The 27,425-nt window shown below is 37.7% G+C and overlaps 1 protein-coding gene across 1 annotated transcript in view; it reads right to left on the reverse strand.

The window, feature by feature from the left end:
* Window positions 1-27,425, reverse strand: part of fbxl17 (F-box and leucine rich repeat protein 17) — a 246,645-nt gene that overhangs the window by 163,691 nt on the left and 55,529 nt on the right. The window contains exon 7 of the mRNA XM_005795045.3: window positions 8,893-9,000. Coding sequence (XP_005795102.1) covers window positions 8,893-9,000 — 108 coding nt within the window. The remainder of the gene's footprint in view (window positions 1-8,892; window positions 9,001-27,425) is intronic.

Genomic DNA, 27,425 nt, shown 5'->3' on the forward strand with positions numbered 1-27,425 from the left:
ACTCAATAATTGGTTTTAAAATAAGGCTGTGAATATCATGTCAATGCAGCCATTTGAAATATATTTTCCAAGATAGACATTGACATGTTCCATGATCAATGTCACTTCGGCAAAAAGGAATCTAAAGCAAGATTGGGCAAAATAACAAAATGTAAAATGCAATAATGTGAAGGCAGACCAGTGCATGTGTGTGTGCGCTCATACATGTATGGGTAGCTCCTCTCTCTGTCTATTCCATGCCCATCTACTGTCTACCCCTTATTTTTCCCATTTCTATTCCCCTTTTCTTTTTGTAATCTCCTTCAGTCACTAATCCTGCATGTGCCGGTCTCGATAACAAACTCAGTGGTGAGAAAAGGCTCAATGTGATAGAGAGAGATGGTGTTTTTTTTTTTTTCTTTTTCGGTGCGCCGAGTCAAACGTCCACATAAGACACGCAGGAACCACCGCAACAGCGCAGGATGACAGTCATGGCACACTGACTCTAGTTGGGCCAGTAATGAGACATGATATCCCCACCCTCCAGAGGTCAAAAAACCTCTCTGTCTCTGTCTGTCTCTGGGTTAAAAGTCTTACAGCCAAATGAATTATTCTTCAATTACTCTTGCATGAGACACACATCATCCTTAGGCTCTCCTCTCCTCATTATATTCATAAATCCCCCAATCTCCTCCATACAGCAGTCAAGAAAATTATTATTACAATTGAGACTCATTTGGCGACCTCCACAACCCCATTACCTTTCTTTCTTCAAATCCCCTCTGCCGCCTTCTCTCCCTGTCGCCCCCACTCCACCACTTCTGAGACACAACATGCGTGTCCCCATACATTCGTACGCGGGGTAAGATGTGAGCACAAACATACACACAACACACATATTTCTTGGTTTGTGTTGGGGGTTATCAGTTTGACACAGGGCACTGTGATTATGTATTTTCTGTGCTTCATTCAGGGGGTTGAGGAGATAAGGGACCAGCAGACTGCAGCAAAGCCAGACACCGATTTCCCAACGTGGGGTGGAAGCAGAAGAGGGGCGTTAGTAAAGGTGGCAACTTCACTGTTCATGGCAACTAAAAACAGAAAACACCCGCTAAGCTTCTTTCACATTTTGTCAACCACAAACTTTTAATGTACTGCAATTTTATTTCACAAACAAAGTAATGAATATTTGTGAAGTAGATTCTTTTGTTTTCTTTTTAAGTCGTAAGTCATCTAGAAATCACAGCCTTCTCCAACATCATCACACATTGCATGGTTTAATAATATTAAACAGCCCTACTGGGCACAATTCATCCTTCTTAATCCAATACTTTATAAAACCAGTTGGATACGATGGTAAACATTAGCAAACAGAATTTTGTTTTACTTTGTGTAATTCCAGCAGATAAATATGCTTTCATTACCCATATAGCTGTGGCTGTATGTTCAATTCAGTTCAGTAATATGCTTTTATTAAATTAAATTAAATGTCGTCGTAGTTTATATCATCCACGTATCTTTGAGGAGTTGTTGTGGATGGTGATGCTGTGAGCAGGTAGGATCTTGGGTAGCAGTCAGTCTTGCAACCAATGTGAAGCTGTCTCTGACTGAAGTCTTTTGCTGTATGACACTCGCATGTCAACTCAGACAATTTTCCAAAGTAGCATATCCTGGATGACATCATCAGTTGTTGGCAAGCCCTGCTAATCACAGCTGGGAAAAGAGACATTGAAGCTGGACATATGATCCTCGACAATTACGATCAATGGAAGAGATGGTTTCAACTTCCTCCTCTCTCTACTCTTTCATTCTGCTCTGCATCCATGAAGCCTCCTTTTCGACTTCTTCAGGATGTGGGGTCAAAGATCAGGTGTTGTTTGAGCTTTTAGATGCTCAAAGCTGCTTCAGTTGTAAAAATAAAAATATTTTATTGGCACATGTCCGAAAGTGAAAAAGTAAAAGCAAAAATCCCATCTGCACAGCCTCCAAAACCAGAGGAAATAGTTATCCAAACATGCAATGCCTCAAAGAAAATTATGAACAAAAGCGTAACAAATGGACAAGTCAGAACTAACTCCAAAATGCTGCAAATGTGATTTTTAAGACTTTTATTTGTAACTATCTTTTCGCTTTGCAATGATGCATTATTTTCTGTTGGTTAATCGTATAAAATAATACAATATGTACAAATCTGTGGTTAAATGACAAAACATGGAAAATTTTAGGAAGTATAAATAGTTTCTTTTTAGAGACAGTATGTGGTTTTCATTGGTTCAGAGCCAAATTTGAGCTTTGAATGTTCTGAACCAAGCACTGCACATTATACTGTACATGGAAAAATAGAGCATATGATTTTAGTTATGAAATTAAATATCTTAGCTGTCATGAACCAGACTGTTTTATATGCTCATAAACACACAAAGAGAGAATGAAGTATTAGCCGTGGTCCAATTCTGTCAAATTCGTAGCGCATTAATCAAAAGGTCCCAACTTTTCTCCCCAGAAGAACAACAAAACCACTGAAGCAGCACGGCTGAATTAATCTACAAGGCCCCAAATTAAGACCAGAAACATCCAAGCTCTGCACATCACAGAGACAACACGCAGCTATTACAGTGTCCAAATATACCTCGTTTCATCTCTGACGCATTCTTCAACAGTCTCCCCATTTGTTATAACTTTGGCTCCTGTTCCGAGGGTGGGAAATTTCGCACAGACAGCAAAAGCCCTTCAGCGGCCCAAAGTGTCTAAGGGCAGTGATAGGCTGATGTATGAGGAGGGGCATTATGGGTAGGCACGACAAGAGAAGACTAGGCCATCGGTGGGACATCTAAAGCTGGAGGAATGAAGGCTCTCTGGCACAGAGAGCAGCTCTCAAACACTGGTGCTGTGATATAGCCGACCTTGGGCTTAATCACCAGCAGAAGAAAAGAGCAGCTTGACAGGAAGATGGAGAGACAGAAGGAGAGAGAGTATGAGTGTAAGAGAGAGAAACAGAAACACACACACACACACCCACACACAAATATAACACACACAAGCCACATGAGTATAAGGGAAAGAGATTAATATAGAAAACAGAATAAAAAATACTGCACAAAAAAGACAAACAGGTTGCAATGCCTATAAAAGTTACATCATAACTCTCAAGGTGTTCCTCGTCTTTTCGAAGCTACAGACTGAAGGCAGCTGCAGAATGAGATTAACAAAGCCGGTAATATACTGCCTATAGATATAAATCAAATACTTTACACACAGATCTGAACAGCAGGCTGTGGAAAGACTTCAACCTTATATGCAACACCTACATATAACTAAATAAAAATTTACTGTACTGTTCTTCCACCTGTCTATATAGTACACTGTGTTCAGGTGTAATATTACAAAGCTGTACACACTAATCAGTTTCAAAGATTTTACTAAAAAATAAAAAAAGCTAAGAAAGTAAAACAGATGAAGGAGGCTTAAAGGAAACTTTAATATCCATGAATGCATATCCACTGTTCAGTAACAGGCAAAGCAAAAACCTCTAAATGGTGCATCAAACAAACAGGTTGAGGAAGTAGTTAATGTCAAAGAGGTCTGCTAATGGCTAGAAAGAGCAATACAGGCCCAATCATGCCAGCACAGGAACAGGGCCTAAGTACAGTAGAGCAAATATAAACCGGGGTCAACAACGTCAGGCAGGGGCCAAGCTGTAGGCTGGGTAAAAATGCCACTGAGACAGTCCAACACAAATCTAGTTGAAAGACATTCATAGAATTATATGGGAGACCATATCCATAACATGACTGAGACAGAACAGAAACCTGAAGAAGTTTAACTACCAGAAGCTTGGAAAAAGAAACACAAGAGCTCAAAGAGGAAACAATGACTCTGTGGAAAGCCAAGACTTCAGTGGTGCCAGTGGTCATCAATGCACCTTTCAGTCACATCATGCTTATATCTTATAGAAACAGGTAATCAATGATTATCAATTAATATGTTCTAGACACTCTAATAACTTAAATGACAAAAAGTAACTGATGGGGTGCCAAGTGCTTCAGTGGTGGATCAGGCACACCACATATGGAGACTACAATCCTCCATGTAGGTCCCGGGTTAAACTCTCTGCCCTTTTTTCATGTATAAATACCAATGAATAAAGGCCACCACTAGTTCTATGTAACCATAGAAAAGGAAATAATTACCAAAAACTACAGCAAATGTTTGGGGTGTCAATAATTGTGGCACTGGGCATATGCTGATATTTTTATTTCTAACATCGTGCAACAATTTCTTGTATTTTTTTCAATATGAGATCCTGCTACTGCAATAAAAGTTACATTTATCTGAAGGCATATTTCTCCACATTTTTAGTGTGGTAGCCACTGTAAACACTTGTACTGTATATTATAGTATACATATTTCTCAAATTACCTGCTGAGACCTAGCGCCAAATCACTAAAGCTTCCAGGACCCCCACAAAGCCCCCCTTCAAGATGTTTTCCATCAATAACACAGCCTTGGGAAATAACAGACCTCATCAATAAAAATGTTATTTATGTCGAAAGCTCAGAGCCAACACTGAGCTTCAATCTAAAACCCAACCGTAAATAAAAATTTACAGTAAGATCCTGGTGGCCACAAACACTTGCCCTTAAAATCATCAGTTTCTCTTATCTCGTGTTGAGGTGTTTAATTAATAAGTAGTATGGGAAGTGTTTACTTGCTGGACAAAGAGAAAACATTGTTTTGTCTTTTAGTTACTAAGCAGAAGATGATTTATCCACACAAACATTGAGTTGTGATCCTCATCAGAGACAGAGGAGACACTGTAAAACAGACAGCATAACCCTGCAGACTGCATCGAACGTGTCACAACATGTCGCCAATTTCTACCTCCAGCTCTTTCTATTTAGAAAATACAATTGTAATTGATTTCTTCATATCCTGACTCGGGACAAATCAATGTACGAAAAACAAGGCGTTACAGGAGAGAATAAATAATAGTAGATGGTTTCCTCCATCTTTTTTTTTTTATTATTCAGAAGTAGAAATTGAGCAAGTTGGGAAGATTATCAGAGAGAATGTGATCAGCCAAAAGAAGTAGGGAGGGAGAGCACAATAATCGAACAAGAGAGGAGTGCTGCAGTCCTGGAACCACACGGAGGTCCGTGGAGTCATCAGAAATGCAACGATTTCTAAAAGCAAGAATATGATTTTTAAATTGACAGATGATGAGACCAGGTGGGAATCAATGAGAGGAGGAATCAACTCTCAAACAAGATAATTGCTGTCAGATATTATAGAGAGATGGAAAAAGGAGGAGGTAAAATGACTGAGATGTAGGCAGAGAGATGGATAACAGAAAGAAAAGTGATTACAACAGAAGACTGAACTTATGAACTTATCATCTGCTTACATTTTAAATGCCTTCTGGAAAAATAATAGATAGCTTGTCTCAATGGATTCAGCCTAAAAGCAATGCGTCTGAGGTCCCTTTAGCAGAAAAGAAATGAAGAAATAAACTAAATTGACTGTTGTAAGAAAAGACAGATCCATTAGGAAAATGTTATGAAGGGATGAACTCGTTATATTGTCATTTCAGGATAATAATGAAACAAATATTAAACTGTTTGGGAAAACTACATAAAACTTTAAATATTTCAATAAACGTTTGATGAAAGTGGAAATGTGGTTACTGTATACAAAAACAGAAATACGTAAATATCATAAGGCCAGTTATTTACTTTGGAACGTCTTCCAAATAAAATCTTTTCCCTTCAAGATAAAAACTCACTTGTTAAATATTGACAGCTACTCTTCGTAGCTTAGCATTTTCTGTCTTTATCTTCTTTGTCATTTAAAGCTAACATTCTCAAAAAAGATCTACACACGTGCAAATCGCCCTTCTTTGCTTCTCCTAGTCAAAAAACAATGGCGTACGGCAATGATCCTCAAAGTCTGGACTCAAAACTGAATCTTGACCAAACAGCAAATCGCCTGAGGCTCAACAGAAAATCGTGTAAATGAGACCTGAACACAGCTCAGCACGCTGCTGAAACACTCGTCATTAATAACTGTGATGTCCGAAGCCAAATGTTTTGTTTATGAAACGGTAGGCCTACTCTTTCTGTAAGATTCGTCTGCAAACTGTTCACTGGGACAGAAGGGAAAATACATTAGCAGACTTATCAACTAGTATATCAAAACAGAGAAAAAAAACAAGGTAGAGTTAGCCTAATACCTAGCCTAGCCATTTTTTAGCTATGTGAAGAGAGTGACAGTTATAAAATAAAATAATTAATCTCAGCGTGTTTTGGGTGAACTATTAGAAGTTTAGATAAGACCATATTTTGGAGGAAAGACAATAATCTTTGGGAGGCACTAATATCAATCAATGTGAAAAAATAAAAATAAAAACACTCTAAAACCCAGAACATCATTTTTTGTGAGCAGGTAAGGTAGAACACAATCGAACAACCTCTGCCTTACATGTTATAATGATGAAATGCAATGATTTTTTTAAATTTATATCTGGAAACATTCAGTTTCACAAAAAAAAAAGGTTATTCTAAATGTACATTTTTAAGTACAACATACTTTAAAGTAATAGATATTTATTTATCAAGAGCTGTGTGACAGCTCTATTAAATCCCAATGAATACAGTTTATTCTTCTTTAAAATGCTTAGCATTTAAGAAATAACCAGATGATGAGATGCTGTAATGTTAAAATATTGAATTCTGACAATTAAAAACCGAATGTGATAGAAAAAATATAAATCCGATTAAAAAGTTAAACTAATTTAGACAACTTGATTAATTCAGACATTGCCATTTTTCAGGCTGCTGAAGATCTGAGCAATAAACAAATTTGATAATTTATTGAGGAACAGATAATTATGAGAGCAATAATAAAAGTAGACTTTATAAGTCAGTAGGAAAAATGTGGAGTATTAACAGCACGAGGGCCACGAGTATTTAAACATTTTTACAACACAGAAACGAAATTGAGTGTTAACAGAGTGCATTATTTTATGCTTCTACTTAAACTTAATTGTGCTGAAAATGCAAATAGATTCCATATATTTGCGTATTGTTAGTTGAGTAAATAAAATAATTTACATGTACGCTACAATGTCCCACAATGTTAAAGGGAATTATGTGTTTAGTTTATGACCATTTTTAAAAATGTCTTTCATTACTTTTAATAATGTTAATGTGAATTGTTCTTTCAAGTTGTATTGAAACCGATTTGATTTTAGAAAGTGAAATTTTATCATATATTGTGATAGCAATCGAAACTGTTCCAATAGAGGAAAACAATATTGTAATATTTCATTTATTCATATGGCCAATATCCACTGCTATGTCTTAAATTTCTCTGGATATATGCAATAAGTTTTAACCTTACTTGTTTTAAAGTTGTTGTGTCTTGTTGTACTCTAAGTGTAATTTACATTGTTAATTTTTTTGTGCAAGATAGCCATTAAATTTTTGGAGACATCAAATGTATTGGAATTAATTAATGGAAAATGTTTAATTAGACATTTCCAAAAATATTATGAAAAAAGAATGGATTATGGTCACAAACAAATAACTATATTAAAATTCCCTGCTTCTGAACAGCAGAAATTTTCTAGAATAATTTCAAAGACAAACCAGACAACTTCTCATTTGTCTTATACGTCCTCTGGGTGTTTTGCACATACTGTAAATAAAAGTCTGGACTGTAATGGGCTTTTAGGAAGTTCAAGGTCAGTGCCTCTGGTAGGAACAAACAGAACTGAAAATACGTTAAGTCCAAACGAACAATATGATCCACTAAGCTTGTAGCTCTGAATGCTGAAAAAATCTATAAATATTAGCAGAATTATGAACTTCTTCTTCTGAACTCCTAAATGTTCACCTTGGTTAATACTTCCATAAATAATAATGAGTGTGCTCGTCTGTAGGCGTGGGTGTGTGTTTGTGTGTGTAAAGGTGCCTGCGTCCACCTCCACGTATGCTAATGCTGTTATGACTGGCTGGCTTCATTACTGTCTGTCTACAACACCATGGCCAAGGTCAGCAGAGGCTGCAGAGATGATAGGGGCCAAAACTATGAGCACAAATTAATCTGCTGTTTAATCTAATAACGCAGCGCGGCATCGGGTGCCTCAGTCCTATTAACACAACTGTAATTGCATTTGAGGAGAAACGAGAGCATGCAGGTCCACTGAGGTGTGTGCACGCTCAAGTGTACACGCAAGTACATCAAACAAAAATGGAATTGTATTACAGAAGGACACATGGGTGTGGACATAGCATACACAGATGCACTCTGTAGATGCACGCACTCTAGACGGATGCCATGTTGGGAAAAGGAAATAATGACAAGGAAAACAAGGTGAGGGATTTTTCTGTGAATTTACTTCAAGCAATTATAACACGAACACATACATGTGTGTCCACGTTTACATTATATGGCATGGAACGGCTTTAAGCACGGAGCACTGCTCATTAGCATGGTAATATCCAAACAGCGGGGTGTAGTCGCAACAGCGGCACATTATTAGGATTCATCTCATTAAGCTTTCATGAGATTTAAAAGTTAACACAAAATAACTTGAAAACCAAGTCAGAGATAAAAAAACAGAGTGCGTGCCTGAATTCATTTCATAAAAGTTAAATATACCCCCTGGAGACAACCTGCAGCAACATCTAGGAGCTGGCCTGAAGTAAGCCGATTAGACAGCAAAAAACGAACTTTTGGCGACATTTACTGAAACAAGTAATTACAAAGAAACGTGGGAGTTTATCTTTAACTAGGACAGTGGGAAGTATGTTATCTTCAACTTATAAGTAAACACACAAGATACAGTAAATTATCCACTGATAATTTAATATTACTATGATAATCCAAGTGAAAAACTGGTTTGATACTCACCGCAGTGAGATGGATGACACCCTGAGAGGTTACAGGGCATCCCATGAAGCCGACAAACTGCAGCTCGGGACAGTGCTCTGCTACTGCCCGCACAGACTGATCAGTCACCTGGACAACAGGAAAGAAAAGAGGAAAAGGGAAAGAAAGGAAGAAAAACAGTTTAGACTTATCTCAGTAGTAGGAAACACTTTAACTGGGTTATGTCTTCAAAGCACCGCATGTGTTCGAGTTCTTCACTGCACTTAGCTCGATAGAACTGACATACGACAGCAAAAATGGCAAATCCGTTGATTTTTCCTAAACTATGGCGATAGAAACTGTAAGGAAATATCATGTTATTTCGTTCAAGACTTTATATTACTCTCTAGTTCCAATGATTGTGGTTCTGAAAAACGTTTGAACCAGTCCCATCTTCTGGTATGTGATGGATCATTATCTCTGATCAAACCAGAATAACTGAGCTACTGAGCCAGTGCAAGTAGATATTATTAATGTAATTCATATAAACACATTTCATGACTTAAATATAGAAAGCTGGTTTAAGTCATCAGTTTAAAAGTGGGTATGAAACATCAATGCCCCTATGATGAGTGAGAAACTGATGCAGGGTGGATACCAAATGACCGTTTTATATTATGATTATATTATGACTGTTTCTTTAGTGACTCAGTAATAATAACAGTTTTTCCTAGAAGTAAAAGCAGAGCAACTGATGTGGTTTAGAAGGCACAGCACGCAACAACTGAAAACACTCACCACCAAACATCGTCCTGTATTATGAAGGAGCAAAAAAACAGGTCAACGGGGTTGAGTGGCAACAGACGTTTCTGTGCATGAGGGCAATAAATAGAAAAAACTTCCACTGACACTTGCAAAACATGATCTTTTTATAAATTAAAGAAAGAGAGTGTCGTTTTTAAGTAACATTAACATTAATCTTGTTTTATTTATTGGGCAAATTGTTGTAATTCTGCATGTTTGATGAGCGAGTAACTAGTAGCTTCCCACCCACAGACTACTGCTGAAGCTAAATCGATTTTTAGATTTTATTTGCCTCACACAAAGACACACACAAAGAGGGAGAAGGGAAAGATAAAAAGGAAGTAGTGAAAAGAAAAGCAAGCACGGACATTAGCTTATGATATTAGATCTTTCCTCAACATTCACTCTCTGTAAACTAACGGCTAATAATGGATCAGAGATACATAAGACAGCTGAACATTTTAACCAGCTTCTGGTGACTTTATTATGACAGACACTGATAGCTGTTTTTTGTTGGGTTCATCTTTGCTGACATAAAAGTTTCGAAAAGGAAGACAAAAAGATATTCTGCTAAGATGTCCCTAAAAAAAACTGTTTCAAGCACATCACTTTCACATCAGATTAATTTCTTTAAGAGCTTTTCTAAAGAAAGATTATAAGATCACATTTACTTTTAAAGAGATCCTACATAAATATTTGGTTTCAGCTTTTTTCAAATAGCAGGAACCTCAAAATGAACAAACTAGTCCTTACTATTTGTCCATAATTCCTTTGCCTTCTTGGTTCTCCTGACTTCAAACCTTTAGATTTAAGCACTCCTTTTCTCTTTCTAATGTTTGCTCATTCTTCATCTTTCTTTCTTCCTGTATCACTGCCCACTACCCCCCTCCTGGACTACCTTAAAGGTTACTGAGTCGAGGCAGAGGAAGATGAAAAACCCTGGGAGACAGCAAGGTAGAGAGAAATCACAAAAAGAAAGAACAAGGTTTCCATTTATCTTTCACCAAGTCACAGGATGGCTTATCAGGGTAAAACACCTCCTATGAAGCTCAAAGCTTTGTTTCTCACCTTATCTGCAAGGAGCCAAAGTGCTTCCAAAGAGCAAAGTGCCTCATAAAGGAGTGTGAGTGCAAAGTATTATAAGAGATAGGTAGAATAGGTTGTGAGGTAATAATTGAAAACTGAACAAAGAGATGAGGACAGCATGGTGCACCTACAGATAAAAATCTAAACTTTAAATAAGTCCCAAAACAACATTCATTAACATTTTAGCAAGCATATATTGTTTTTTAAAGTTGCTTAGCTGCAACAGTGTAAATAAGATGTGTACATATCTTCATTCAGACCAGACTTATTACCATGAGGTTTATATTTCTTTTTGTCTGGAAGTAATACACCTTCCTCAAACACTTGGAGGTCATCATTAAATTTAAATTGCACAAATACCAAAGGGAAGATGTAAAAAGCTAATATATATATATATATATATATATATATATATATATATATATATATATATATATATATATATATATATATATATGCGGGTGTGTGTGTATAATTTATTTGCATTTATTAACATTTTTGTTAGGCAAAGCCATGTAAAAAAAATATGCTAGTCAACTGAAAAATCTTTACTGGCATTACAGCAATTAAAGAGCTTTCTCAAGGTTTTTCTGTTTTGTAAGATAACTTTTCATGTGAGATACGGGATATTTGTAAATTTCCAGTTCCCAGAGCTTCAAGTTTCAACAAAATGCTGCTTTTTAAACAATCAATACCATAGATGAAATCACACTGCCCATCACCACTTACTGCAGTCAGAAGAGATGTCTTGTTTTAAGACAATGACTATTGCGGAACTGGGCTTTCAGAGTAAGTTGGGAATCCAGGAATATACTGTTTTTTTGTTGTTTTTTTTAAACAACCTTGAGCTGAACAGCTGGCAGGTGAAGAAAGCTGGCCAGAGTTCTCCTAACATGGCTTCTGCCAAAAAACCATCAAGGAAAACATTTTCAGGTTGACTACCAACCAAATCGAAAAGACTGAACACCAGCAAAATCAAAACCTTGTGTGAGGGAGGCAAAGGAATTAATACACACCGAACCTCCAGACTTTGTTTTACACTAGTGTTTGTGCTGCAGGAAAGTGGGTGCAGCTGAGTGTCTGGAAGCAGAAGAGAAAAGAAAAAAATAACAGAAAAAGAGCAAGTTAAACATCTAGAGTAACTCCCAGCAGGTGAGGAAGGAGACAGAGGAGAAAAAAGTAAAATCCCAGCAGAGCAGAACCGGCCAGGAGAGCATGTTCCATATCAAATTAAGTTTGTGCACGTGTCAGTGTCAGTGTGTACGTGAAAAAGGCCACATGGTTCTGTAACTAAGATTTGTCTCCAGCCCACAAACACAAAAATCCGTCCCAACTTTCAGTCTGCTTTACCCCCTCCTCCTTTTCTCTCTCTCCCTCTCTCTCAACCTTTCATGGACTTTGATTTAAAAACATGAAAAGAGTGATGGGATGGCTTTTGGAGAAGTGGCTAGCCAAGAGAGGCCTTACAGCCGTTTAGAAGGGATCTAGTTTAATGGTCTCTGGGTGAAGAAGGTAAGAAAAGCAGGGGGGAAAAAAATAACAGCGAGCTAGAATGGTGGAAAGGCTGCAGTCATAAAGATAGTCTTTGTGTGTGTGCTTTAAAGAGCTGCGGGGTAATTGTTCAGAGTGCTGTGGTTGCGAAAAGAGTTGGTGCTTTACATGAGTGTGTGGTTTTTGTCTGGTTGGTCTGTTGTTCAAAACGTTGGGACAGCACCTCAGGGCCACTTCTCATCCAATAAGGGCGTTTAAGCTTGTCAATATGGTCCATCATACGGCTCGTTTGACTCCATCAAATGCAAAAGCAGGAGACGGGAACAAACCACAGATCTGTTTCAGTCCTCTATCGCTTTATTTTATCGACAAAAAATCTAAAACTACCAACAAACACAACAAAGTTTTCATATCTTACTTTAGTCTATTCATTCTATTTTCCGATTTTGAATATATGTGTTTGAGGGTAGACTAACCCAGTAGTTAAAGTTATTTATTTACTAGCAAAGCTGTATTCAAAGATTCCTGCCATCCTTCCAGCATGTATCTGCAAAAGCGGATTTTGAGGCTTCTCTGTTGGCCAGCCAGTGTTAGAACAGATTAAATGAGGCTCAACAGCTGCAGCTGATTGATTTTAATGGCCAAACCAAAGTGAATTTTTAGTCTGATATTATAACGATAATTTCATGAAAAAGCTGATGGTAAATTAGTCGACTGATGCTCCAGAGCTCAGTGTAATAAGTGGAAGAAGAAGATTTTCTACCTAATTGGCTTTCAACAGTTATCCTCAATTTAATTAAATAATAGTATCCTTTGATAGAAACATTATCATGCTAATGTTAATGGATCGCAAAATCCTGTTCTAATAATATGAATTTATGATATCAGGTACACAACAGCTAAAAGGAAGACTAAAATAATCGATAAAAGCTACACAGTTGGAGGGAGAAAGAAAAAAAGCACATGAAAAGGAAGACGAAGGGTAAGGGCTACACATGTGCAGCTTTGCAGCATATGAGAAATCCATCAGGAGCTTGCAGCACAGGAAAATCTGAACATTAAAATGTTGTGTAACAACAGTGTGCAAGAAAAGAGAAAGAGTGAACTGGAAATATTCAAATACTTACATTACTTTGACTACATGTGCAGCCATCATCTAAACGATAATGGATCTCAGTATTTCACATAGGTATACAACCGACCGCCATGAAAGCTACATTAGTCATGATTGTTTATAACTATGGCTCCAAATGGAAACTACTTCCTCACGTCTAGTCTTCACTCTGTTATGAGTCTGGCTTCTGAGAGATTAATAAAAGCTAGCAGGCGCTGCGTCCGGAAATATCAGAAATGGACATGGAAGTCATTTTAGTCTCTTGACCAGGAGCCTGCTAATGAGCCATTCATTTGATTCAGGTGTGTATGAGGGATGCGTTTAAAAGCTGCAGCACAGGAGCTCCTGAGGCTCCTGTGCTGCACAGGTTTCATTTGTCTCATTTATTGGGGGATTGTCTCCAGTTTTTTGTTGTTTATTTTTTTGAACAACCTTGCAGCCCAATATCAAACAAGGGATAAACCAGTGTGCCATCACACATAATATTCAGGACATCATAATAATGTTTGTCTAAAGGGTTTGCAGATAAAATAAATAGAAAAGCAGCCAATGGCCAAAGAAAACTTTGAAATCCTGAAGAACAATTAATCAAGACCACTGCAAGAGATTCCAAAGGAACCTGCATCTCTACATGACTTTTAGGTTAACTGATCTCTCCAAACTCCCCCCTTGGATTGATTCCGTGTGTGTGAATAGTAATGTGTGTTTCTGCGTTGCCCTATAATGGAATGGTCTACTGTTGAGGGTGTACTCCAATTCTCGCCCAAAGGCCGCTGAAGGTAGGAATCAGCAACCCCATTTACTATTTTCTAGAGATAAAGTTGTTCAAACACAGTACAGAACAGCAATCAAAGGCAGGAGGACATGATTTCTTTATGAGTGCATTCTGTTTCTGAAGTGCAGTTGTGGACCTTTACAATAGTATCTATAAACAGGGACAACTGCAGGCCTGTGAGGTACAAATTGAAGCGGGATGATTTTCATCAAAGTTCTGTTCCTTCCACAGTAATCATCTTCTCCATAAATACTCTCAAGAGGGTGATACTGCAGTGGGCTCATCACAAACAGTCCTAAATGTACACTCATAAAGCCACCCGTGCACACCCCCACACACTAGAGTGTGTGTCTCTTTTTAAAGAGCTCAGATGGGCTGTATTGATACAGAGGACTGGTGATCTGGCAAAAATCTAAATGAATACCTATCATCCTTTGTAATATCCTGGAGACAAAAGCAACACGGAAAGCCGTAAAGTTTTACAACAGCAAAGGAGAGTCTCTTTACTGTGCTGATGAGCAGAAGCTCTTTGCTGAGTGCAGGAAGCTGCTACTACAGCAGATGCACATTTACATCCGCAAATAAAAATATGTGCATGACTCTCCACATTCAGACGTGAAAGGAATTGAACGGGGCGACAGACTTTTGCAGCGTGGACGCTGGGGCGCGAGTCCACCGCTGAGTCTAGACAGATGTGAGATTCCTGCTTTCCAGCTATCCAGTGCAATGTTTTCCTTGGCTAAAGATGGGGACCAGACATATTTATGAGACATGATGAGACGAGAACACAGGATGCATCACAGTTAGAGGCAGAGAAGAAGAATGGGGCAGGAAGGAACAGAATGGAGAGAAAACGAAGAGGTATGAAGAGGAATGAGAGATTTGCAATCTTTTCATGTTAACATAACTTCACTTCAAGTCTTCAGTATATTGCACTTGCAAGCTAGGCTGCTTCTTTCACGTCAGTAAAATCTGACTGAATATGCATGTGACAGACAGGCAGTCAGAAAAATGAGAAAGATGGAAAGGCGTAATGACAGGCCAAACAAGCATTGTGTGTGTGGGTGGGATCGGTGTTTGTGGGTGAATATGTGAGCACAAGAGCAATCCGATCTTATTAGAGCAGTGTCGGGATGAGGGGCCGTGATGAGAGTCTTGAATCGCCCCGTCTAATCAATCAGTCTAATTAAGCGAGCTTCATGAACACAGGGCCAAGGTGAGAAAGGATCCGCCAGCACACAGATTAAAAATGATTACTGAAATCACTGCAACACATTCTATTACAATCCATCTTTATGCCTGTCCAGGAGATTTGTTTAAGAAGTTGCTCCACTGGATGTTTCAGGTAATTCTAAGAAACAAATCAGAGGTGCTTTAGTTCAACAAGCCTATACAACATGTGCTTGAGTTCTCATTTTTTATATTTTAAACAATTTATTCTTAAATTTGCAATCACACACACAAGAAATCTTACAAATATTTGCTAAATTGTTTTAATATAGCCATGCTGGAGGGTTTTCCAGATAGAACATGTTGTTTAAGGTTATACCAGAGGCAACTCACAATTGCAGTCAAAGTCTGGACTTTAACTAGGCCATACCAAAAATTTCATTGCTTTGGTTTTCTAGCCATTCAAAGATGAACTCCCTGGTGTGTTGCAGTTTCCTGTTCTGTGTATTGTACTTGTGCCAAAGACAACAACCTGGTACCTGATCATTCTCCTTGCCCATTTTTAACATTGAATGATGAAAACTGCCCAGAACTGAAGCAGGTGATGTCAGCAAGACTAATGTTGTTCTGGGCTTGCTTGAGATCTCCTGGAAGAGTCATCAGTGCACTCTTAGTAAAATATTATCAGGCTAACCACTTCTGGGAAGGTTCCATGTTTTTTCACGTGTGAACAATGGCCAGAACTGTGGCTCTGTGGTGTCTCAAAGCCTTTAAGAAAGACATTATAACTCTTTCCAGATGAGGCTTTGTTCCTCATCTGTTCTTGAATATTGTTTTTATCAAACCATGAAGTTGTGCTTTGTGAGGATTTTTAACCTACTTCATGCTGACAGACAGGTTCTAGTTAAGGAATTTCTTCATTCTGCAGGTCTGGTATTAATTAGGGATAAGTGATGCTAGTAAAATCATAGCTTTTGTTTTTAATCAAAGTTATTTTGTTAACGAAACGGGACATAATTTCTTCACAAAGGACTGTAGCGCTCTAGATAGTTTGAACGCTTGAGAAGATTCTGGGATATTTGAAAGAAAAGAAAAGGGGGATTTGAAAATCTCCATGTATTCAAACATGCATGAAAGTAGAGAATGGAGTATGCAGACAAGATAAATGTTACTAATTTCAGTGTTGATTTTTATTTTTCTCGAGACTATATTTTTTTTTCTTTAAGAATAAATCCTACAAAGGGTGTAGCTGTAATCATCTGACTCCTCTAGTATTCAATATGCAAAGCTCTATACGATCTGAAGAAGATTTGCTCTAAAAATACACTACTCAAATATTATACTTTACAAACCAGTTTTGATTGTCTGTTTCTACTTTCACATAAGCCTGCACAGGTGGCTTTTTTCCAGCAGCTCCTTTCCCTGCTCCCAGTTTTGGTAAGAAAGCCAAAGCAGGTCACAACAAAAAGAAAAGCAGTAGAGCATGCTTGTATGTGTTTGTGTGTTTATGCTGTCAAGTCCTCACTTCGAGCAGACCTTTAACCACCAGCAGGGGTGTTCATGTGTGTGGTGTTAGCACTGCATGCTGCTGGGCTACACAGGGCAGCAAGCGCCAGCAGCGACATAACAACCCTGCGACCGCCTGACTGACTACCCACGAAGCCACACTGCGGACAGTAAGCGTTTTGTATGAATAATCTAAAGGCTTCTATACTGGCCTGGAGATTTATTGGCACCCCTGGTAAAAAAAAACAAAACAAAACAAAAAAAACTTTAAAAAGTCTTAAAATATATCCGTCCATTTCTGAAAGACCAAAGTTATACACTGGAAAGTTTGAAAGATGTAGCCTTTCTTGCAAGTACATTTATTTTTTGGTGGAAACAATCCCACATAGATAAATAGACCAAACAAACGTAACTGATGAATACTTAACATAAACTTTACTTTTTTTATTTGATAAAAGAGTTTGATGGCTGTTTAGTTAAGTAATCTATGCCTATCTGCTTCTTTTTCTACTATTTACATGTTAACTGATTCTTAGGGAGGTTATTAAAAAAAAAAAAACAGGGTACTGAGACTTTTACTGGAACTACGTGTTTTGGTCAAAGGAGACGAACAGAGCTTTAAGGTTATTATCACCTAACAGTCGTCATGGGTCTTGCCTGAAACAAATGGCTCTTTACTTCTAGAGCCAACTCAAAATAGCTTGACTTGACTCGTTCTAAGAGTTTTTCAACACATGTGGTATCAGCCCACTTTCTTCAGAAATTACAACGCTGAGAGTCCAAGAGTACTGAGACAGGCTGAAAACACAATGGTAGAAGATTGACTGTTGCCAAACAAGAGCAACTCCATTGCAATAATACAACTTACCATTTGTAAAATCTCACAATAGAAACTGAGCGTATTGTAAGAACAATGCCGGGCTGAGCAGAATGTTTAGAATAGCTTCTGTGTCATCCTTCGTTGCGTTGTGTTTGTGTGACATACAGATCACGCTGCGCTACCCTTCGAAGTATGTCGACACCACCTGCTAGAGCTGTGATGAAACTGTCATGGAAAACCACCCAGACTGTGTCAAAATGCCATTAGATGCTTGCGGAAAAGGGCCAGAAGAATTAATTTGCATACTTGTTGATCATTGTTAGGATCTGTGATGCTGTTGAATTGTAAGACATTATGAACTTCTTGGATTAACTTGGTATTTAAAAAAAAACTGTCAAGAATCTGCCAGAAAATTAAACATAAGCTGTCATGAGATATTCCAGATATTTAATAATCCAAAACATGGGGGGCAATTCATCTGAAAATGAATCTGTGGTCAGTCTGTATCCAATAATGTGTGTTTTTCTCTTCAGCCCCACAGAGACAATGGCATAATAATCAATTTCAGCTTATTTCTGTTACTGGTCATCAGTTATATAAAAAAAATTACAAATAGAAAGACATAAATTGGAGAATGTGTTAGAAAATTAATAATTAATATTTCCTCCATTTAATCCACATATTTCCTCTAAATTCAACAGAGCGGCTTAATTCATAATAAAGTAAATACACATGAATCACCTGAAGTGCTTGCAGTCTGACTAAAGTGGTGTAAAGCTGTTCATTTTCTCTACAAAGGTTTGAATTCTTCATATTTCTCCACTGAGTCAAAAATGCCTTAAAATTATCTCAAAGCACACCGTGTATTTTTCAAAAATTGAAGCTGCCTATGCAATATGACTATGTTCAAAAAATGAAACTCACAGGATCAATAAATCCACTTTTCTCCAGCTGTGGACATCACAGACACATTTGGAAGAGAAATCCATATAAAAACCTGCCCTATCGTTTTCGAATACTTTACAAGAAAAGTAACTACCACCTACTTAGCAGCCATAATTCTGTAGCCTGAACAAAATAAACATTTTACCACTTTATTCCTCACAAACTAACCCAAAAAATATCTTCTGCCATCTCTGCATATGAATGGTACATGCTTCTTCCTCACTCGTTTGTCAAATAGTCCTGAATCAGTCAACGTCATTGGACTTGATGAAGCCAGGAAGAACCAAAATCTGCATGGGTAATCACCAATGTGATTGATCGCCTCACTTCCCCCTACGCTCCACACTCAGCTAAAAATTACCTGTCGTTTCTCAGTGACTTGAGCCCTCAGTTTCTGCATGAGTTTCCCATGCTGAGTTTTATCAGGCTTCAACTGTGCCTGATTGTGGATATGCATGGACAGCGCGTGCCTGCTTGCTCCAGAGGGACCCTAAACAGCAGTTTCCATGGGATGAGGAAGAGATTTTGTTCCTGCTCTGTTTCCCCAAGGATCAATAGTGCTTTGTTGCATGTCAGATGGAAATCAGAAGCTATGGTGGAGAAACCCAAAAGGACATGCTTTTCTCCTTTTAAATGCAATGTCATTATACAACATTGTCAGGCCCCTTCGACGCCCCTCTTGAGGGTTCGATCCCAGTGTGCTCTTTTCCCAGGGAACATATCAATAACTCTTTGTTGCATGTCAGATGGAAATCGGAAGCAGATTTGAAGAAAGCACAGTGGACCCATTTTACACCTTTAAATGCAAAGTGCTGGCTGTCATTACAGCACTTCATAAATCCCTAAAAACCCCTCTCCAGAGTCTTTAAATTCCAAAGTGATCCGTTTCAGAGTGGTTCACAAAGAAGCTGTTTTTCACACATAAATACTAGAGATTGGGCTGAGAATAAGGTCTGAACTTTGTTTGAAGAAGGTCCTTCACAGACCCGTCAAATATTCTTATTGTGAGGTTTTATCTCATACCTGAAAATCTGCCAGAGGAAACAAGGTAAGGTACAGATACACACTGAGCAAGCAGCAATGTACAAAGTAAAATACTAAATAATGCCCTGATCCTTGAGAGTTAAGAAGTATTCTTCAGCTACTATTTAACATTTGTTAGACTGTAGAAAAGGATGAAGCATTGTGTTTTAAAACTCTATTTTATTTGTGAAAGCACAAAAAAGTATGGATTTTCTTTACATGCATTCAGCAAACCAAAGACACTGCAAATATTCTAAATAAATACACAGGGTGATCTTCCACACTGCTGGATTAAAAAAAGAGACAAAAATCACAGATGCAGAGAAGTGCGTCTAATGTCACAACTACATTTCTCAATAAGAATCAAACTTTGCATTAAATATTTTTTATTGTTCCAACTGTTTTTTCTTGGTTTTCTTGTTGAGGTTAATAAACATTAACTCAAAACCACTCTGTCCCGACATTCTGTCTCAGGAAGGAGTTGAGCAAAAGGTCCCGACAGACCAGAGACGGTGGGAGAAACCAAGGACCCAATTTTCACCGATTACATTTACTTAACTTCATTAACAATTTTGTGTCGAGTTGCGGGCCTAATTTCACCAATTTGACCTACCACTCCAGAGCAAAGAGATCACAATGTTTAAATTACCAAGTGTGCTGTCTATTATCCAGAACCTCTTCCTGTGTTGTCTCTCAGTAAAATGTCTAGCTTAAAGCGTTCACCCTTACATCATAATAGGATCATCATTGGATTTCATTTCACAAGACGTATTGCGGTATTTTAATATTGAGAGATGTGTCAATACCTTTTGTTCCACCCTTAATGAACATCAGGCAGTATCTTATGTCACAAACAAAATGATCAGTGATTTCACTATTATGCATTACAAAACTTAATTTCGGTACCACAGAACTGAACAACCATAAATTCCTCACAGTTGAAGAGGCGTTTACTTGTCCATCTTCTTTAAACAATGAATTTTGCACATCCCACAGAACATCTCTCTCCTTATTCTAAAAGCATAGCTCTGGATCACCTGAACAGCTCCTCCTGGATGTTCTAGATTGGTCATTAAGGGAAGATTGTACCTTTCATTAAGTGTGCGCTCTCCATTGGCAATTTGATTTAACTTAAGACACTTTTTCCTCTCCTGACTTCCAAGCATTAATCTATTTCTTGATTGTATTTGCTTGCATGTTTAATGTTGCTTTAAGTGTTACTGTACAGCACTTTCAGCAACCCCAGTTGTATTTAAATGCGTTTTATGAATAAAGGTAATTTGTTGTTTGTAATCATAACAAATGTCATGCACACTACATAGTGAGATGGTTTTAAATGCACCTTTCTTTTAGCATCCTGTAAGCTGTGGTCTTGAACTAAGTGGCGTATCTGTCGGTGATCTCTCACTCTAACAAAGAATTAAACCACCAAGAGACTCTTTGGTCTGCACAACTTTGAACCTCTTAACCCTTACTTTATTGTCCCCATGGCAACTGCCTAGCAAAATCCATGGAGATGGACCAGAAATTGACTTTAAACTTTACTTAGAGATCAGTTTTATGTCTCACACTAATGATGAAAAATGGGACTTAAAGAGGCCAATTTGGACCAGAATGACAGCCTGCTGAGGTGACGTACCCATCGATGCCTGGCGGTAAAGCTCTGGCCCATATTGGATTGTTCTGTTCAGCGGTGTATGGAGGGAACCCCCCCTGCACACATACACACCTCTTCTTTGTATTGATACAGTTACTAGAAGCACGAAGCAGAAGTTGGCAAAAGCTGAGAGAATCACAAAGCCAGCAACAGACAGCTTTGCTTTGCTCCCTAAAGAGAACAGCACTTTCCAAAGCCTTCAAAGTTGAGATGACATTGATCTTGTTGACTGAATGTTAATCCTCACTAAATAAGATCTTCAGCAAATATGATAAATCCCCAGAAGGCATGTGAGGAATGTGAGAAAGCATCTGTGGGAGGAAAATTATCGACCATTATTTGGGGCTTTGTGTTTCACACTTTAAACAAAAGTAATTCAAGAAATGCCTGACACCGAGTTTGTTTAGCTGTCCAAGCCTAGTTGTCCACTTTGGAATGACTCCTAGTTGTTTTGTGGTTTTACATAAATCAGGCACATTTCAGAAGATGTCCTGACTGCAAATCTTGCATTCAGATTTCTACATTTGTGTTAGCATTGAGCAATGCATTGTTTAATGCTAACTTTAAAGTAAAGTTAATCAATCCAGCTACAATTACAGCAACATTAATTTGATCTTCCATTTCATTCTACAAGCTCTGCCCTTTAAATGAACTAAAACGGTTTGGCTCTGGTGCAACATACTGTATGTTCTCTCACAAATAGTGAAGTTAGGTTTCCATAGCAATGCAAAAGTCACCGGTTATTTTCACAGACATAGCAATATACAGTAGAGCTCATTACAAAAAAAAAAAACAGCTAAAAAGGCAAAAAAGGAGCTCACACAAAAAAAGTTGCATTGCACTTTGAATATTCCTATTTTATTCTATGGATAAATAAAGGGGAGATGAAATATGTATAAATAGATGGACAAATGAACAATATGTAGGTGACAGATCCAAGTCTCTGTGACTCCTGTAAAGTGCTGTGAGAGAACCAATAAGCCTCCGTATATTTTGTTTTAATGTACCATAATGTTGTTGTCCACTGGCAATGCATTCTTGCATTTGATTACAAACAGTAACAGTAATTCATTTAGGAGCCTTAGGGATAAAAAGCAATAATTTAAGGAACCCCAGCCAGTGAATTGTTAGTCGCATATAAATGCTAAATGTGTTTGTTGTGCTTAATTTTTCTCATATACCAGATATTCCCTGATCCCAGCCTGCAGTTAATTATTTTGAGACATCCAAACTGTACACAAACAACCAAGTGAACCAGAGCTACATACAATAACAAAGAGCAAACAATCAGGTCATTTATAAAAATGTTGGCATAAAAGTTTAATGATTAAATTAATCACTTACAAACATATCCATAATAGTGGGTCTGACACATATTATTCACTATATACACCTACTGTTTGTACTATGTCAAACAATTTGGAGCGTTAGCAAAAAAAAGATATGACAGGAATCAAATATTTGTTTTCAACATGAAAGTCAAGTCACATAATTACAAATCCAAGTGTGGTGCCACATTTTTAATAAGATACTCAGCCTGCTGTTTGGAGTCCCACTTTTTAGGAAGTGGGATTCCTGGAAAGTGGAACAGATGTTAGTGCCCAAGAAGTTGAATATTGGTGCGCTAAATAAAAGAGGAACAAAAATTGACTATTGCAGGTGAAAATGTTGTGGAAATTTTAAACCAAAATAGGAAAATTGCTTTAGTTTCCGATACCATACATCCTTACAATGTAGTTTTAATTCATACTTTAATTCATATGCATCATAAATTACATAATATATGTTTGCAAATATAACAAAATAAGTCAAATATTTCCCAAGGGGATTGCACTATAGCTAATATGTGACTGGCTGGGGCTTTCTTGATAAAAATAAAAATGCTTAAAACATTTTTTGCTTCTTTACACAATTTCATCTGCGAATATTAAAAAAAAAAAAAATCAGTCAACAGAAGATTTGATTTACATTTAGCTTTTTCAGTATTGATTCACACAATGCTTGGTATTCCTAGTAGTTTTCTGAAATATATTTCTACAGCTGCACTTAACTAATTTTAGATGAGAAACAAATTACTCTTGCTCTTTTTGTTATGATCAAATATGTAATGTGGATCTGGAATGTAAGCAAACATCATCCCTACATAAACAAAGGTACAGGCAATCTACACGGCAACAAAAAGTGAGAATTTCTATCATACAATGACAAAAAACATCCCACTGGACAAACATGCATCCTAGGGCAGCTTAATTTGCAAACATACAACCGAATGGAGAAAAAGTGACAGCTCCAGAAGAAAACATACAAATCCAAAAACTAGGTCTAGTTTTGCTTCCAGACAAATAAAGAGATGCTGGATATTCATGATAAACACTTATGGCTATTGAACACCCTTCAATCCTGAAGCATACTACAAAAATTTGGGTTACAGCAATATCCGCTAAAAACAGAGAGAGTGCTACGAAAACAAGTGTATCGAATGATGACAGAAAGTCCAAGGTAAGCCTATTCACAAGCATCATCAAGTTGCAGATAATAAGCTGTATATAATAGGACCATTACCTTCCAAATTACTGCTCAACTCAACAATTAATATCCAAGAGTTTAACGCAAACCCAACCCATTACCATGCCTAATGGCTGCAGAAGACCACCGAGTGTTTATGCATGCATATATGTGAGATGAACTGAGACTGAACGGCAGTGAGGGAGAGACAGAGGGATACATCGGTTGTAAGATAATTAGCTCTTCACGGCCACAGATTGCTATAGGGATTAGTGTTAAACCTTTATTCACTGCCATATTACCCACGTCAATGCTCATTCTACGAGAGCCAGGTCGCACACAGTGCGGCCTGCATAATAAATGTGCCTACAACAAGACCTGGGGTATCAGCAGACCTCAACCCAACTGCTGTAAAAATGGAAAACTGACCTTTTGTGTTCTGTTCTCTCTGTCACACTGACACAATCATCACGTCCACTAGATTTCTGCTAAGGCTGTCAGAGAACACTTATTCCCTTGAGTGAAAAAAGGTTCAACTAGAGGGAAGATGAGATCAGAAGAGGAAGAAAGCAGAAGGAAAAGAAAGTAGCAAAAACAAAGAAAAGGAAAAACAGACAGGGAGACAGAATGAAGGTTTCCAACACGTATTTGTGTCAAAACATTGCATCTTTTCAGACTAAAAATTGTAATGTTTTCAATTGTTTTTTATTGACTGCGGGATGGATGGAAAACAACAATGATATGGAATGAAGTCTGGAAAAACAAATATTTTTTCCATACTGGTTTCTTTTCCTTCCATTCTTCCACCTGAGTTGCTAGAGCAAAGAGAACTGAAAACTCATGTACTTTTTAGAACCCAGCATGGAAATAACCAGCGAGGCTCCTTGGAGTTCTGCTGTAAATCCAGGAAATAAAAGTCAAGACAGCTCCAGTGGGAACAGGACTCTGTTTTAACACACACTCGTGTGTACACACACTGACTTCCAACAGGTAACTGAGCAGTCAACAGAATAAAAAGGAGAATGTGCTGATAAAAAACACGTCTGCTGCATAGTTGCCATTGAGATTTGCATCTGTGGATGTTTCCTGGCTTGGCACGAGTCATTTCAGGAATGCATAATTCGAGGTAGCCATAGGGCAGAAATGAGGAATACAATTTGAACTGAAACAATAAAAATAAATGTCATTATTTGCCATGAGAAACAAAGAAAAGGTGTTTGTCTACAGTATAAATCTGAGCAGAAAGAAAAACTACCCCTTATAATTACTATAATAAGGGGTTTGTAGGTTATAATTTCCTAAAAACACAGACACCGTATAGTTTTTCTTTTTTTATATAAAAACGGCACATCTTAAGGGTTTGACTTATATCTTGTAAGAGCATCTATGAGGACAAACACTGAAACATTCATCCTCAGGCTTCCACCTGTTCCCAAACTTGTAAAGATAAAGGACAGCAGAGCAGACGATGGAAGAGCATCACATTCAAAGCAGCATCAGAAGGATACGTAAACATTTTACTTCATAGGAAAGTCTGCCTCAGAGGCCGCTCAGCAGGTGCTGAAACAGACATGAGCTATCTAAAGTAACATCTGCAATATGGTAAAGGACGGTGACCAAGCGAGTCTTTGGTTAACGCATCACTTAAATAACTAAAGCATAAACATAAACCCTATATCCTGAGAATAATACAGCTTTGTTTTTACATACACTCATCAGTCTAACTTATTATTTAGAGCTTTAAGTTATTTACGTGACCTATTACTTCTCCATGGTAGAGATCAGAAGCATGCATTACACAGCATGCATCTTTAAAATATGTTAATTTGGCTAACTTTTATCACCAAATATTATATGGAGGCTCAAATATGTAGATATAAGTCCTCTTCTAAATGGCTTAATATTTTTGTGTGGTTCTTTTGGCCACCAGGATACTTTTATTGAATTTCTGGTGGGATATCTGACCTGAAGTTAGGCTTTCTGATTTGGATCATTGTCCTGCTGGAACACCAAGTTTTACTTTTACAGCAATTTCTCTTTTTAATGCAGGACAAGGTAGGGGGATTCACATCTGATTGTTAGTGTTCATAGCAACTTTGATATACACTGCTGTACTCTTCCCATTATGTATTGATTTGTATTTGACTTTTTTTGGGTATGTTTTATTGTTTGTTATTTTTTAACTTTGATACTTTGTCTTTTAGTTTTTATACTTGCTGTAACATCCAATTGCCCATTGGGGCAATGCAATTCCAAAAAGTTTTACTTTGGTCTTCTCTTACAGATTTGACTGTGTCCTCCTTGTGTGTCTCACCCTAAGATATTTTAGTTTACAGCAAAGGACACAGGATAAACCTCCACACTGAAATAAAAAACTAAATTCCATCAAATCTTACCTGCTATCTAAAAGTCATCCAGGTGTTGCTTTAACCCCTTAAACATTAAAAAAGTTTCTTTTCAGTTTAGTAACATTATCTTAAGTATCCTACAGAGAGAGCACAAATGCTACCACACCTTGATCATATACCATCTCCATTAATCTATCCATAAATCAATTCATACATTGTAGACAAAATAAAACATAAGGGAGGCTAATGTAGATCTATGAAAGTGGGAGTTGTGCTGATGCATCCCACAGATCATTAACAGTTAAAATCACCTCGAGGCAAAGTTGAAGAGAGCAGAGGAAGAGGGAAATGAAGAGGGAGAAATTAATACCAGAAAGACTGGAAGAGAGACTGTAAAACATTCAGGAACCAAAAGAAGACAGTTGCAGGAAAAAAAATATGTAAATGTATTACTAACAAGCATTCCCTGCTGACTATGAGATCAACAAGTGCAAAACATATGCGAGTCACACAGGCAATGCCAGTGACTCAGCAGGCCTGGGTAATAAGCACGGTACCTTCAATGCAAAGAAGGTAAAGCCTTTGATGTGAGCAAAATTCTCCAGGTCATGTTTTACAATGAACACATCCCTAAAACAAAACAGACACGCAGAAAGACTTGCTTAGCAGAAAGACTTGCTTAGCAGATAGGCCAACAGATGCATACATAAATTCACAGAGGATAAAACCCGGGCTTGTTTTCTGCATGGCCAGAGAGCTTAGTGAGGCAAGTCAGTACAGTCTGAATCCCAGTTCTGAAACATCAAACAGTCACACCCATGTGGTCTGCTTCTCGTGTCTCCCTCATCAGCTCGGTTTCTGAGGCAATTTCTCTATGAACCGAAGAGACGGGGCATGCTGGGTATTGCCCTCTGGGGAAAGACCGGCATCCTGAAACTGAACAAATGAATCGGAGTATCTAGTGATGAGCACATAGACAGCTGGGGTCATCCTCCTCCGTTGCTTCACCTGTCCAACACCATTAGGCCAATCGCAGATGAGAAAGATCCAACAGCAGAGAGAAATGCAACCTTTTTCAAGAGTTACACTCAATGCCGTAGAGAGATATTATCAATAAAACAATCATTTCAAACCATTTCATTCAATGCTACCAAAGAGTCAGGCCAAGCCTTTTAAAAGCTGATCTATTATGATAGAGCTGCACATGAAAAGTCAAGTTCAGCTATGTCTTATGTTTTGAATGACAGATAATTTTAAAAGTGTTGCATAATTTTGAGCTGAAAAATTTTTTTTGATTATATCTAAAAAGCTTTTCACACCAGAGCCGATTT

The sequence above is a fragment of the Xiphophorus maculatus genome, chromosome 12 (assembly GCF_002775205.1).
Source record: "Xiphophorus maculatus strain JP 163 A chromosome 12, X_maculatus-5.0-male, whole genome shotgun sequence".
Classification (NCBI taxonomy): Eukaryota; Metazoa; Chordata; class Actinopteri; order Cyprinodontiformes; family Poeciliidae; genus Xiphophorus; species Xiphophorus maculatus.